General features: G+C 33.1%; 3 protein-coding genes across 3 annotated transcripts; 2 read left to right on the plus strand and 1 right to left on the minus strand.

Annotated features, from left to right (window-relative positions):
• Positions 1 to 1209: 1209 nt before the first annotated feature.
• Positions 1210 to 7070, plus strand: LOC140051984 (uncharacterized). The gene is made up of 7 exons (XM_072097346.1): positions 1210 to 1287; positions 1693 to 1920; positions 2315 to 2374; positions 2677 to 2829; positions 3470 to 3595; positions 4702 to 4759; positions 5179 to 7070. Exons 2-7 carry the CDS (start codon positions 1705 to 1707, stop codon positions 5484 to 5486), a joined length of 921 nt encoding a protein of 306 aa, XP_071953447.1. The 5' UTR covers positions 1210 to 1287; positions 1693 to 1704; the 3' UTR covers positions 5487 to 7070.
• A 397-nt stretch (positions 7071 to 7467) lies between these two features.
• Positions 7468 to 9656, plus strand: LOC140051646 (uncharacterized). The gene is made up of 3 exons (XM_072096921.1): positions 7468 to 7893; positions 8680 to 8795; positions 9099 to 9656. The coding sequence occupies exons 1-3, from the start codon at positions 7551 to 7553 to the stop codon at positions 9621 to 9623; spliced, it is 984 nt and encodes a 327-aa protein (XP_071953022.1). The 5' UTR covers positions 7468 to 7550; the 3' UTR covers positions 9624 to 9656.
• A 3008-nt stretch (positions 9657 to 12664) lies between these two features.
• On the minus strand, positions 12665 to 14036 carry LOC140052078 (uncharacterized). Its single transcript, XM_072097470.1, has 2 exons — positions 13964 to 14036; positions 12665 to 13640 (listed from the first exon to the last, which is right to left on the minus strand). The coding sequence occupies exons 1-2, from the start codon at positions 14033 to 14035 to the stop codon at positions 13086 to 13088; spliced, it is 627 nt and encodes a 208-aa protein (XP_071953571.1). The 5' UTR covers position 14036; the 3' UTR covers positions 12665 to 13085.
• Positions 14037 to 15997: the final 1961 nt, after the last annotated feature.

A 15997-nucleotide genomic window follows, 5' to 3' on the forward strand; every position in this document is an offset into this window, starting at 1 on the left:
CCCAGTGCGTCTTTTACGACATTTCGCGTAGTGATAGAGGGGTGTCCTAGTACATAAGTTCATGGTCTTTAGGTTTATTGTGTCATGAAAATAAATAATAATTACATACTACAATTTTGTTGGTTTGAACAGCCATAACAACACAGCAAAGGAAAGTAGTCATATTTAATAATTTAATTGTTTTTAATCTTTCAAATCTTTCAAATTCTTTCAAGTGCAGTGCACTCCATAATATTTTTCTCGCGTAAAATCATGTTGTCTCTCAGGACTAAGAGTATTGATACTCTTCGAATGAGGTTAAATAATAATTATTTTTTATCTACTATCTTTTAATATCATATTTTATTGAATTTTACAATGTTAATACACAAAATATTTTACTAAAAAACGGTGATTTTATGCAATTATTTTACCGAAAAATGGAGTAGGCCTAGTTCATACAACTGCCGCCTAAGGGGGCAACATGTTTACGTCAATTTTGGCTAAAAACGATCATTTTCGGTCATGTTTTAGGCCTTATATTTTGGAATCTACAAGTCAGATATTCATAATTATTTCTCTTTAATTATAATATTTAATAATATATACTAAAAACCGTGATATATAAACTTTGGAATATGCATCGTTATATCTAATAATTAATATAAATAGAACTTCTATTAAATAGAAACGAGCACCGGCGAAAGTAAGCATTTGGCGTTTCATAGAAAATAACGTTTTTCTGGCGGCGGCTCAACTTGTCGGCGGCTCAACTTGGCCTAATCCGGAGCGTGACCAACGGGTCTTTTCACAACTTTATTTAACGACTTTATTTATCTACTAAACTGTGGCCTTACAAATTATTTTAATAAACTGAGAGAAACTGCAGCAAATCGTGGTCAAATTTATTTTAATTACTGTACTATTATAGCTTGTTTATGCAAGAAAGACATTACTAATTATTTATAAAAGAGAAAATTTTCATTATGAAATGTTAGTCGTAATCCCAGTCCCAAATACCCATTGTATTGTCGAGTCAGCTAGCCGTTGTAGAAGCTTTCGTGACGTGATACAGTTTCCCAAAAGAACCATTTCCGCTACACAATTATACCTCGTTTATGTGTGACGTTTTCACATCCGTGTTGGTGATATCGTCGCGATCTCTCTCTCCCCCCCCCCCCCCCTTTCCCATGGAAAGTGTGGTGGCGGTATACTCTTCATTGTTTATTATATTATTGTACCACCGTTGTTGATTGATCATACTTTTTTGGCCTAGGCCTAGTATTATTGAATTTGGCAATTTAATATGTAAGTATGGAGTATTATATATCATAAATACTGTAGGCTTAACCACCCAACCACCCTTTTCAATGTACCATTAGTATAATATACAGTACCAGTGGTATTGTAACAAGTTTTTCCCTGATACTGTATATTGATATACAGTACTACTACTAAGTTGGAATTTACATGCATTGTGAAATAGCTCTATTTCCTCAATATATTAAAACTAAAGTCACATGTCTGATAGAGTCAGATGGATGGTTGATGGTATGGTGTTATTGTTGTTGCATTATTTGTTGTGTCTTTTTTTTACTTATCTATATAGTTTAAATATATTTTTTTTAAACTTACACTACAGGAAAGAATAGATTTTTTTTTATACTCATCAGAAATAATACCATAATAAAGTTTTGTATTTTTTGTTTCTAGCTCGCTTGAAAAATGAATTCTCAACCAACCGTTTGTGTCGCCCAACCTTATTATGGCCATCAAAACCAGCGCAAATGTTGTCCACTTCAGTGCTCCAAAAAAGCACAGTTGGTTTTTGGAATTCTCATGATATTGACAGCAGTTACTTCTGTTGCATTTGGCATTGCTTCTATTGTTATGCCAACATTCATTTATGGATTCTTTGGTAGTGGACTGTGGGGTGGGGCAGTAAGTATGGACTTCATTATCTAAATTTGTTAATTAGGTTTACACACATCACCAGTAGGTGATATTTCTTGCAAATGATAGGGCTTTAAAACAATCTTACTTATTTTTAATTTACAGTAAAACTCTTCATTAGGAGACCTATTCAGCAGAAACCTCTATTAATTAAAGGGACATTTTCTTGTGAAACAAATGACTATACACTGTTTACAAAGTTAATTTACTACAATATAGTAGCTTTACTCAAATAATTTTGGAATTTGTCCTTGCCTATGAATAACAAATATGCAAAAACATATAATTTGTCATAATGAGGAATTATTTTTATATGTTTTTTTACATTGTCCATGTAGTTTAGTCAGTGACTGAAGAACATAGAACTAACTTTATTTTTCAGATTGTCTTGACAGCTGGAATATTGTGTCTGTGTTCTAGTAAAACCGACAACAAATGTGTTGTAAGTATTATTTTGTCATTAATTGTTTACAATTTTGTTTACTTAATTTTAGAGATGAACTCTGACAGAATTCACTGAGGCATGTAACTTTTAATACCATCATACCAACTCAATATACATTTCAATTCAATTATTTATTATTGTCAAGCACTCTGGCTTGAAATAAAATATGACAAAATGGGAATTGATTGATTCCCATTCCCACTTCAGAGCAGTATTTATTGCCAGTTAAGTTACAATGTTTAAACTGGTCAACTTTAAGCCTAGTATGTTGAATTGGTACAAATTGTACTTTCTTTCAGGCTGTCAGTGCTCTTGTGATGAACATTATCTCAATCTTGGTGGCTATTGATCAGATGACATTGATGAGTATAGCTGCTGGAAGTGAGTACGATTATGAAGATGAAGATCGTTGTCATTGGAATTATTTTTCACACTTTCAGTATGAAGACTGTGTAGGTATTTTCAAAACATTTGTAAATCCTTGAATCCAAAAAAATCAGCTGTGTGAGATCAACGATACAAATTAAAGCCATTATGGCTTATTGTAATGAAATCCACACACAATCAAATGTTATATTATAATTTATAATAATTGTAAATACAGTGTAATATGTTGTGTAAAATAAAACTGTAACTGAATTATTACTTGTAGTCAAACAAAAAACTATATCTGTTATGAAAGTAGGACGACCACATTCATTCACGTCCGTATTCATAAACGTTTCCCCAAATAAGTAGTAGCAAAAAGTAGTTTTGACGCGAATTCAACAAAATATAGGTTAACAAACACAAGGAGACACTTTTTTGTCATCTTTCGGTAAAACTAAGTGCCTTGTGTTTAAACAATTAGGCCTATGTGTTGACTATTACCATCTTGTTTATGCACACCTCATACATTATACGAAGTGGATAACTTCAAAAAATCTATTAGTAGGCCTTAGCTTTTTTCCATTGATGTACTGTAATAAGTTGGGCTCTATAATATGGTACCAACAGCTTAAATCAGGGTTTTTTTTTAATCCTTAGTTACTTTCATTTGGTCCATCAGAAATAAAGTTACTTGCTCATTTTTAGTCATTTTGTCTTTTTTAGGCGGCAGAAGTAGCTATAGATGGAGTGCTAATTGCTATTGGTGCTGTTGAACTTGGACTTGCAATCACTTGTGTCTGTCTGTTGTCTGTATCTGTTTGCTGTTCAGGCACCAGGCAAACAATTGGGGTAATAACATTTTTCCATATATTTGACCAACCTGAAATACGTACTTGAGCTTTCAACCCTTAACCTACAAAAGGGACTTTACGAAACACGACGGGAAGCCACAGGACAGTGCTCATGAATAATGTATGCATGAGCTTTAATTAAGTGGGCGGAGCTTAGGGTGAAATTCTGTCGTCTTAACTTTTTGAGGACGATAAAGTTGCCATTTTCCCGTTTACAGAAAACGACTAGAGATAATGTACACATATCCTTAAATAGATAGTTCAAAATACACTTAAAAGTGGAAATTTCAAAACTCTAAACAATATTTGAACTTCTAATTTAATTGTTTAATGAAATAACATTGTTATTTGGTTAAAATGGCTGTATTAAAAGCGCGTTTGAATGCGAGGGTCCTAGCTAGAAGGCTAGGCCTATGCTGTTCCACCAGAACCAAGCGATTCAGAAGGAGGAAGAAGACAGGTGAGCGCAGAGGGAGATACTGTCGGTCTTGAGTCGTCTTCGCGCAAGGGTGCATTGACTGTATATGATTTTACGCTCTAGCGAACATAAGATATTTGTTGTCCTTCCCTAAAGTCTCATGCTTACAGAGTGAGAATAGCATCCCATGCCTCACTTCCACTCACTTTGTTTCATTCTCAGAAAAAAAAGTTGCAGGCTCAGGTCAATAAGCCTGACAGATAATTAGAAAGATCAATAGTAGCTTAGTGGGGTTAATTTTATCGTAAGGTGACTCCTGACGTCATTAGGTTATACAGTAGTATGTTATTGTTATGCTAAATCTTTCTTCTTGTCAGAAAACAGAACAGAACAGTTTTGTGATATCTGAGTTTGTTTAGCTTTGCTTCAATGGCTATTATTTGCTGTTACATTTAAAGAAATCAGTGTTTATTGAATTGAAATGGGAATACTGCATCATTGTGTTTTGGTCAGCTAGTTTTCATTTTATGTGTTTATTTGACCAACAAACCATAATATAAAATATTCAGATGAATTGGTCAGGGACTGCTAAACAATGATCTTAACTAAAATAAATTTATAGTAAACAATATATTTAGACGATATAGTATATATTCACAAACTAACTGTGATATTTTTTTTTTCAGATGATCCAGCAGCCTTTGTTACTGCACCATGGAGGTTCCAGTGCTGCAGCAACCCCAGGTACTAAACATGGTCTTTATTACAGATACAAATTTTGCAATGACAAGCACTCATATTTAGTACAACTGCTTTACTACTTTAATGTAATAAGTTACTTATTCTACTGAAAGTAGTATGTGTTCATTGTCACTTGCCAATTACTCAAATGACAGTCTTGAACTTTCTAAAATAAGGATAGTGATGTAATGCGTGAAAATGTGAAAATCTTATTAGAAATTCTTTATGATGACCTACCAGTATGTTTTACTTCAAAATTTAATTCCTGAAAATGATATACTGTAAAAGGTATCACTTTTCGACATGAGTGATACAGTTATCACTATTTACTGGTAACATACCTACAATTTAAAACACATCACCAATGCTAGTTGTACAATTTTTGTTACTGGCATTTAATGACATGTTGTTCTCTTTTCCAGTTTTCCCACCACAAACTCACTTTGTTACACCATCTGGTCAAATGTATGTTCACCAGCCACCGCGAATGCAACAATATGCTGCTTCTCAATCACAGCAGCTACCAACTGGTAATCAGCAACAGTATCCAGAAGCCAGCAATCCTCAGGGAAAACCCTTTGATCAGCAGTCTGGTCAGCCTACCGGTGCTGCTCCACCTCCTCAACAGTACCAAGCAGATCATCTACTTCAACAGAACCCTGCTGGTGGGGAAGCCAGACATGAGGGAATTAACCCTCACTTTCTGCCACCTTACAGTGAAAATAACTAAACTGTTTTGGTTTAAATACAGTATATGCTCTGTTTTATAAGCTTACTTGTACATAGACATCCATTTTAAAATTTAGTTTCCATTTTGTCATGCTTGTAAATTTTCATTATACTTCGCATGCACTATAGGTAGAGTATTAAAAAATGAATTGCAGTTGGACATGCTTTTTGTCATATATACCAGTACATTACTTGATATACAAAATTATAGATAATCTTATACCCAGGCATATACTGTATCACATATCAGCTTACCCAGAAAAATCCAGTAACCACAGTTTCAACCATTCACAAATAATAGACGTATTCGGCTGATCAATCGCAAACACTTCGCAGTTTATATATGCATATAAACAGTGAGTTTGACGAGCTAGATCTGTTTGAATTTCTGATTTTAGAAACTAGTTGAAATGTTAAAAAATTAGTGTTGATTTAAAGGTGAATATATTACAGGAACTGTTATATAAATGTTACTTAAAAAAATAATAAGATTATATTTTACTCAGACAAGATGATAGTGATAGTGTTTAGTGATTTACACTCTAAAGTGTAGATATTTTTTATTACCTATGGTGATTGGTTATTTTAACATGCTTTATAAAATGCAACATGTTTCACTGGTCACCATATACTGTACATTTTATTTCAGTAGTATTTGCACATATATGTTTTATTATTTTTGATTGGAAATAAAATAAATAAATCACTACTGTCCCAAATAAAACAATAATATTACAAAATTGTGTAGAGATAATTGTTGACCAGTTGAGAATGTTGCTTAACATATAAATCTATTTTAAATAGTATTTTTAATGGTAAAAATGTGTTGTTTTTGTGTAGTGTACAACACTTTTGATGAATAAAGCTGATCCATTTTTAGCATTCATAAACTTTCTTTTTAAGTTTCTTAATAACTTGTTGCAGTCCTGTAAAACATACATTGTACAGTATAGTATATAAAATATCTGATTTCTTCTTCTAGTATGATGTTTGTTTGCAGACGACTTGTTCTCCATTGTTCAGAGCTCTCTATCAATGTATGCATTGATGTTCATGAGCTAATGACGATTGCTTTTATAATATTTAAAACCATGGACCTAAATTAGATTTATGTGGGTCCATGAATTGAAGGGTCGAAGAAGTCTTTTATACCTCCCTGATTTACCATTTGAATTTAACCCAACAAAATGACAATTACGACTAGTCTTCATGGTATTCAGGGAAGAGTGAAATTGGACTCTTCTCTAATTGGCCTACCACATTATAATATGTCGAAATAGGCAAAATTCAGCATATATAACTTATTTTCAGGTCGTCGCGGTTTTTTTTTTTTTTTTGGTGTTTAGTAAATGTTCATAAAACGCACTCTAGCAGGTCTACTGTTTTTATGTGGTCATTATATTAGAAATGCATCATTTTAAAATGACTGAACCCTGATAATCCACAAAATGATTATAGGGCTCCTAGTTTTGGTTTGACTTAATATTAGTAGAAAGAAAAATATTTTGGCACATATGGCGTTTCATACGTATACTAATTGAGCTTGTAAACTCGGACAAAAATCGAAATAAAAAATAAATAAATAAAAAAAGACAATAAATGCAGTCTTTCTTACGATTATGTGTTTTAATATTAGAGCGCTTACATTTTTGAAAAAAACTTTTGCGTCGATCCATAGAGATATTATAGTGACTATAATATCTCTATGGTCGATCCTAATGCATCTTGATTAACAAGAAACAAAATGAGTGTGTAGACGTCAAAATCTCGCATATTTTTACATTTTACTATTCACATAAAGACTATATACTATATTAAATCATGGTTACCTCCATGCTTCTATAATGTAAACTTTACGAATTTGTTTTCAAACGGAGAGTGATGTACCGTACTTTTATAAGCCTATTTGAATGATGGCGATATGCTTTGAATTAGGGACCGTCTTATCAATTTGAGAAACTCTCCTTACTCGCTCATTTTGATTACAAATTCAGCCAGGACAGTTTTATATTGTTCAATTATTTTCAATTTATCAGCTAGTACGGTCATCTTTTGATATATTGACATGGATCATGTATTACTAATGAAAGTAACCAGTATTATGTGTATAGTAGAAGCTGTACAACGCAAGAAGAAAGCTTTAAACAGACTGCAAAAGAAACGTAGTGTTTGGGTAAAACCATGGATAGAACGCCGACAATTACACCATGGAGCATATTATGACCTTTTAAAAGAACTGGAGGCAGAGGATATAAAAAGAGACAAATATTTTCCACACATGGACAAATCATCATTCGATGATATTTTGGAAAAAATAACTCCCTTAATAAAAAGAGAGGACACACATATGAGAAAAGCAATTTCCCCAGAAGAGAGATTGGCTTTAACGCTTCGTTTTTTAACATCAGGTAAGAATGTCGAATTACTTAGCTTCTTGCTTTCTCTCCGATCTAGCTAGCCTAGAATCCGGTCTATAAAAATAAACCTCATATATCTTGCTTTTACAGTATAGATAGATATGTTAAGCTCTGTCTACCCTATCGCACTAGTTGACAATAAAAATGTGTGATGTGCCCAAATATGGTAGCGTTATGACATTGTGTCCATATATGGGCACATCACGTTTTCTGTTGTCACATAAAGTTTGATAGTGTAGACAGATCGCTTTTCTGGATCTGTAATTTTCTAAACATCAGATCTAAACTGCTAAAATAATCAGTTACAACAACGTATTTTACTTTAAACTGCATGATGTTTTCATTTTTAGGGTTTTATTGTATGTTATTGTATTGTTATATGCTGGTTGAAAAATTAAAAGAAACACAACGGCATAAATACGGATAGATTAGTACAGTATTCGGTGTAATTGCGGGTACAAATATATTTAGCTTTTTTGGTATTTGACTCCAGAAGCGTATTGACCAAACTGTGATGAATAGATTTAAATCCCCCTACCTAGTTTTTAGAATGCATGTGGGTATATTTTTCCAATGCCATCCGATCAACAAAAATTATATACCTCCATGTTACAACTCACATAGTCATAGTTTACACGAGCAGACAACGTTGTGCATAGGTTTCGTTATTCAAATTTACATCTGAAGTAGTTTATAAATGTAGACTGTGCACTCAACAAAAAATGCTCATAAAAAGACCCGATTGAAATATCAAAATAAATGATTTCTTTTGTCTAGGAAACACATATCAAGATATGGAGTGTCTTTATAGAGTTCCACGGAGCACCTTGAGTAAATTGATTCCTGAAACATGCAAAGCCATTTATGATGTGCTGAAAGAGGATTACTTAAAGGTATAGAATAACATTAATATTTATTTTTATTCACATGAACCTGCACTAGTCCGTGTAGCACCCCCCCCCCCCCACTAATTATTATAAGCTGTTATTGTGCGAGATATAACCATGGAGCCCTGACTGAGTGATCACTGGTTGGTGCTGTCTGATGTTAAATGTGATATGAAAATAAAAGTAAAAAATGCTTTGAAGAATCCGCATCCGGATTTTTATATATAAGTTTACGTTTCTAAAAAAAATTTAAATTATGTCATTACAATGACCAAATACACTATACATGTTTTTATTGCAATTACATAGGTTCCTGAAACAGAAGACGATTGGCTAAAAGTAGCTGAAGGTTTTAAAGAAAAATGGCAGTTTCCCAATTGTATTGGAGCACTAGACGGACAAATTATACAAATAAACCCACGGCCTGGATGGGTATCAATGTATAAAAACAATTTCAGTATTATTCAAATGGCATTAGTTGATGCAGACTATAAATTCATATATGTTGATGTCGGCTGTAGAGTGGATGATGGTGGAGTATGGCATGGGTGTTCGTTGAAAAAAGCTCTTGATGACGGTACGATCAATATTCCAGGCCCACAATGCCTTCCTGGAAGGGAGAAACCAATGCCTCATGTAATAGTGGCTGATAAAGTTTTTCCTTTGAAAGAAACTATTATGAAACCTTATCCATCAAGAGGAATAAGTAAGGAAAAGAAATCTTCAACTACCGTCTTTCAAGGGCAAGGAGGACAGCGGAGAATGCTTTTGGAATCCAGACAAATCGATTCCGTGTATTTCAGCAACCATTTAGAGCACACCCTAATAACGTAAGGTCAATGGTTTTAAGTACGTGTGTACTTCACAATTATTTACTCACCAAGCCCAGTTCAAGAAATATATACACATTAAATAATCTCGATGTAGAAAATATAAAAACTGGAATAGTGACTGAAGGAAGTTGGCGAAGAGGTCCAACCCCAAATGGAATAGCTCCTTTAGAATCACAATGTGGTAACAGGGCTGGTGGTCCGGCTAAACTTGTACAAAATGAGTTTTGTGACTATTTTAATGGAAATGGTAAAGTTGAATGGCAGTGGAGAGTTGGACTAGAGTAACATTGTAAACATAATGTCACAAACGTACAATTTTGTATATTTCTCGCCAAATTATAAAGCGACCCATTTCCAACATGTGGGTCAGATCATGGAGGATACCTCCATAGTCAGATACTGTAAAATAAAATGGTTGTAAAACAGTTGTAAATTATATTTAATCAAATTATGTATTTAATGAAAGACAACTTCGTGAATTGTGCTTTTTGTTGTTCATTTGTTGGCGTCAGGTAACGGATTGATTCAGACAAAATTTAATTTGCTATAATTATACAATATTTAATTTTAGATTATTTTATTATTATTATTTAAGATTACAGTACAGAATCGGGAGAAGTTAATGTAATTAAGCCAGCAAGAAGAAAACAATTATACATTAAATAATTTACACAAATGTACAGTATTATAAAATGTATTAAACTTTTCTTTGGTTTATATAATGGTTTGGTAATAATACTTTAATAAGACAATCTACAGAACACTCTGAATAAATGTTGAATAAATGTTATTCTTAGAAGGATACGAATTGATTGATTATTGGTGGTGGTGGTTGGTTAGGTGGTGGCTGATTATCGGTGGTGGTTGGTTAGGTGGTGGCTGATTTATTGGTGGTAGTTGCTAATAAATCTGATGAGAATATTTAAACTGAGAATTGTTTTGTAGCTCTTCGTCCTCATCAGGTATTCTAAATATCACCTCCTTTGTTGAATCGCTTTGCGCTTAAGCCTAGGAGTTGTTATTCTTTTCAACCACATTGTGAATAATTCCCCTGATGCAGATCTTCATCATATTGGCTCCTGTTTCGTTCTTAGATGATGATGTAGTGGCTGTACGCAAAGCTTCTGTTGCAGCTAACATGAAATCGTCATATGGGGTTCCCTTTACCTTTTTATTGTTGTTATTAGGCGTTAGATGCCTACCCGAAGAAGTGTATTTTCCTATTCCTGTGGAATTCTTGCTAGTTTGAATAGCATCACAATCATCATCAACATCTTCATAATCAAAATAATCCGCATATTTATCAGTGATGTAAATTGACTTATTAGGCTCCTAAAAATTAAATAATATGTCATTACACTAAATATAAGCCTAAATTGAAATATGTCATTTACACTAACTATAGGCCTAGGCCTAAATTATAAATGGGCCTACATTATAAATATACATATGGCCTACACCCTCAAATCCATTAGCATTACGTTGTTGTAATAGTGCTGGTAAAGCTAGACTGTACCGTAAACATACTACAAAAGAAGTTTTTAGTCGCGTGCAACGCGACTTACTATGTCGTTCGGTTGATCGGTCGGTCGGTTGGTAGGTCGGTAAACACTAACATGTATATGTCCTTGTTACCTAATTACTTCAATGGCAAATGGTCTATGTTCTTTAATAGCAAAGTCAATTTTAGACTGCTTAAATAATTACCAAATTTGAAACGGCAAGCTGCTGCTGCTGAAAAATGTGTGGCAGCACGAAATGCATCCTAAATTCACTGTCACTCTATTATGGGAAAGGCCGGTCCGGGACATTATTCGAGCGCTTTTTTTAACCATGTGAACAAAAAATAAGCGTATCAATACCGGAGTGGTGCAATTTAGAAGTCTATTCCATGAAGTAAATTATTCCATGATTATTCCGAAATGTTTCGCACTTCAACCTACGTGGGAACAATTAATATTTTTTTAAACATTACTGATAGTTGCCTTTACGTAAATTTATATATAGATACGATCTATTATGTTCATCCAATTCAATGGTGAACCCATTCAATACACTAATGGGCACAATTTGGGATTGACAGGCGTCCCGGGGGAAGGATCAACTTCTTATAAAATATAACTGAGCAGTCAAGTTTCTTTCACTCAGTCAGTATAGCGGTATAGCCAGTTATATTATGATTATACAGTACCGGAACTAGTTACTCTGAGTTATTATAGTTGAAAATGATAATTTGAAAAAAATATATAATTTAATAAACCGTAATAAAATCAGTGAGATCTGCCATCCTCAACATAATACTATCTCTGTCTACACTATCAAGTTATTATAGTTGAAAATGATAATTTGAAAAAAATATATAATTTAATAAACCGTAATAAAATCAGTGAGATCTGCCATCCTCAACATAATACTATCTCTGTCTACACTATCAAACTTTATGTACTCAATTATGGTAGTGATATGCCATCATTATGTCCATATATGGGCACGTCATCACATTTTTGATTACATAAAGTTTGATAGTGTAGACAGACCTTAAGAAAATAGCTATTCGGATTAAATATTGAATGATCATCAAGAAAAACTACAAAAAAGCAATTATTATGCAAATGCATTTAGACAAAAGCACAGTACTGTAATTAGAAATAGAACTAAGAGGATGTCCCAACTGTAAAATGTTTAAACAACAAACCTAAAACGATGAATACAATTATCAATCTCGGATCAATAAACTATTGTAAAACGGTCCTTTATTGGAGAACCTTTGCTAAAACCAACCCGTTAATTCATTAATAAAAGAAAAGTTAATTTCTTGTTCAGTAGGCCTAAATATCTCAATGTAATTCGAGCCAAATTGTTAATGAATAATCTTGCAGTATTACATAATGATCTGTTTAATCATTTGATCGTGCTGGGAAGGAATGACAGGTTTAACACAGTTTGATACTCTATATCAATCATCTATAAAAATGGTAAAGACTGGTGAAAAACTCGACGTGAGCTTATATAGTAACGCAAGGAAATCGACATGAGAAAACCTTCAGAAAAGCGATTGATTATTTTATTGTAACATTGTCATTAGGCCTATTACAGTATACAGTTCCACACAATATTCTTAGTAAATTGAGTGTTTAAATTGCAAATCCATTTATTTATTTATTATTTATGAATGACGATTTTATCATTTATGAAGAAGCTGTAGTTGCGAGGGAAAAAATGTGGAACGTTTTGGTGGTGGTTGATTTATGTGGTGGATGATTATTGGTGGTGGCTGATTGGTTGGTTGTGGATAATTTGGCTGTGGGCTGATTTGGTGATGGCTGATTGGTTGATTTGGTTGTAGGCTGATTTGGTGGTGGCTGATTGATTGGTGGTGGCTAATTTGGTTGTAGGCTGATTTGGTGGTGTCTGATTGTGGTGCTGGCTGATTTGGTGGTAGATGATTTTTGGCGGTGGATGATTATTGGTGGTGGTTGATTTGGTGGTGGCTGATTATTGGTAGTGGCTGATTTATTGGTGGTGGTGGCTGATTTATTGGTGGTGGTGGCTGATTTGTTGTTGGTGGTGGATGATTATAAATATGAGGGGAATAGTTAAACTGAGAATTGCTTTGTTGCTCTTCGTCCTCATCAAGTATTCTAAATATCACCTCCTGCATTTGCTGAATCGCTTTGCGCTTAAGCCTAGGAGTTTTTATCTTTTTCAACCACATTGCAAATAGTTTCCCCTGTTGCAGATCTTCATCATCGGCTCCTGTTTCATTCTTATTCGATGATGATGTAGTAGCTGTACGCAAAGCTTCTGTTGCAGCTAACATGAAATCCTCATGTGGGGTTCTCTCATTAATTGTCTTTAACTTTTTATTGTTTTTAGGTGTTAGATGCTTAGCCGCAGGGTATTTTCTTGTTCCTGTAGAATCCTTGCTAGTTTGAAGAGCATCACAATCATCACCAACATCTTCATAATCAAAATAATCTGCATATTCATCAGTGATGTAAATTGACACATTAGGTTCCTGAAAAATAAAACAGATGACACCAACAATATGTTACCAAAATATACATAATTTATTGCAAAACAGATAGGTTGAAGGTTTAGGAAAAATGAAATTTCCCCAAAAGTCAAATTCTAATACTTGTGAGAAGGAAGAGAGGCGCGTACCCAAATGAAATAGCGCCGTATTACACTTACAGTGACTGTGGTATACAGGAATTCCTAAAACTAGAAAAGGATTTTGTATTGTTTGTACATGATTATTTCAATAACAACATAGAGTCAAATGCGTCAATGGCAACTGCTAATAAACATTGTAAACTTACAATTTTGTATATTTCTTACCAAATTTGAAACGGATAGCTGGCTAGCAAAATGTGTGGCAGCAAGAAATGTATCAAGTTGTTCAAAATACATCCACTTACAACATGTTTGTATTGCTCAGAATTTGATACCAATTTTTTTACAACAGCTCAAGTATACCAAAATGACTATAGTTGAGAACAGTGGTAAACTGGATCGTACATTAATGTTATTTGTTGTATATTATTACGTTTATCCTATTCTTTATCACTGTGCTCAAGTATACCAAAATGACTATAGTTGAGAACAGTGTTAAACGGGATCGTACATTAATGTTTTTTGTTGTATATTGTTAAGTTTATCCTATTCTTTATCACTGTGCTCAAGTATACCAAAATGACTGTAGTCGAGAACAGTGTTAAACGGGATCGTACATTAATGTACGTTTTTTGTTGTATATTGTTAAGTTTATCCTATTCTTTATCACTGTTCTCAAGTATACCAAAATGACTATAGTTGAGAACAGAGTTAAACTGGATCGTACATTAATGTTTTTTGTTGTATATTGTTAAGTTTATCCTATTATCACTGTTCTCAAGTATACCAAAATAACTATAGTTGAGAACAGTGTTAAACTGGATCGTACATTAATGTTTTTTGTTGTATATTGTTAAGTTTATCCTATTCTGTATCACTGTTCTCAAGTATACCAAAATGACTATAGTTGAGAACAGAGTTAAACTGGATCGTACATTAATGTTTTTTGTTGTATATTGTTAAGTTTATCCTATTCTTTATCACTGTTCTCAAGTATACCAAAATAACTATAGTTGAGAACAGTGTTAAACTGGATCGTACATTAATGTTTTTTGTTGTATATTTTTAAGTTTATCCTATTCTTTATCACTGTGCTCAAGTATACCAAAATGACTATAGTTGAGAACAGTGTTAAACTGGATCGTACATTAATGTTTTTTGTTGTATATTTTTAAGTTTATTCTATTCTTTATCACTGTGCTCAAGTATACCAAAATGACTATAGTTGAGAACAGTGGTAAACTGGATCGTACATTAATGTTATTTGTTGTATATTATTAAGTTTATCCTATTCTTTATCACTGTGCTCAAGTATACCAAAATGACTATAGTTGAGAACAGTGTTAAACGGGATCGTACATTAATGTTTGTTGTTGTATATTGTTAAGTTTATCCTATTCTTTATCACTGTTCTCAAGTATACCAAAATGACTATAGTTGAGAACAGTGTTAAACTGGATCGTACATTAATGTTTTTTGTTGTATATTGCTAAGTTTATCCTATTCTTTATCACTGTTCTCAAGTATACCAAAATGACTATAGTTGAGAACAGTGTTAAACGGGATCGTACATTAATGTTTTTTGTTGTATATTGTTAAGTTTATCCTATTCTTTATAACTGTTCTCAAGTATACCAAAATGACTATAGTTGAGAACAGTGTTAAACTGGATCGTACATTAATGTTTTTTGTTGTATATTGTTAAGTTTATCCTATTCTTTATCACTGTGCTCAAGTATACCAAAATGACTATAGTTGAGAACAGTGTTAAACGGGATCGTACATTGTTGTTGTATATTGTTAAGTTTATCCTATTCTTTATCACTGTTCTCAAGTATACCAAAATGACTATAGTTGAGAACAGTGTTAAACGGGATCGTACATTAATGTTATTTGTTGTATATTGTTAAGTTTATCCTATTCTTTATCAATGTGCTCAAGTATACCAAAATGACTATAGTTGAGAACAGTGTTAAACTACATCGTACATTAATGTTATTTGTTGTATATTGTTAAGTGTATTCTTTATTCTTATTAATTGTACTAAATTATTAAAAGAAACAGTAGTAAGCATAACATTTCCCCACTCCTACATTAGCATGGTAGGACATTGTAATGGTCGCAGGTGGCTCAACTTTACTGCAATGGGATGGACATGGTCCTACTTCCACCTTACCATCCAATAGGATTCCAGTAAATTTCCTTTACTACCAATCATAATTCAGTAATTAAATGACCCCTTAAGTTAACAAGGAAATC

The sequence above is a fragment of the Antedon mediterranea genome, chromosome 6 (genome assembly GCF_964355755.1).
Source record: "Antedon mediterranea chromosome 6, ecAntMedi1.1, whole genome shotgun sequence".
Lineage (NCBI taxonomy): Eukaryota > Metazoa > Echinodermata > Crinoidea > Comatulida > Antedonidae > Antedon > Antedon mediterranea.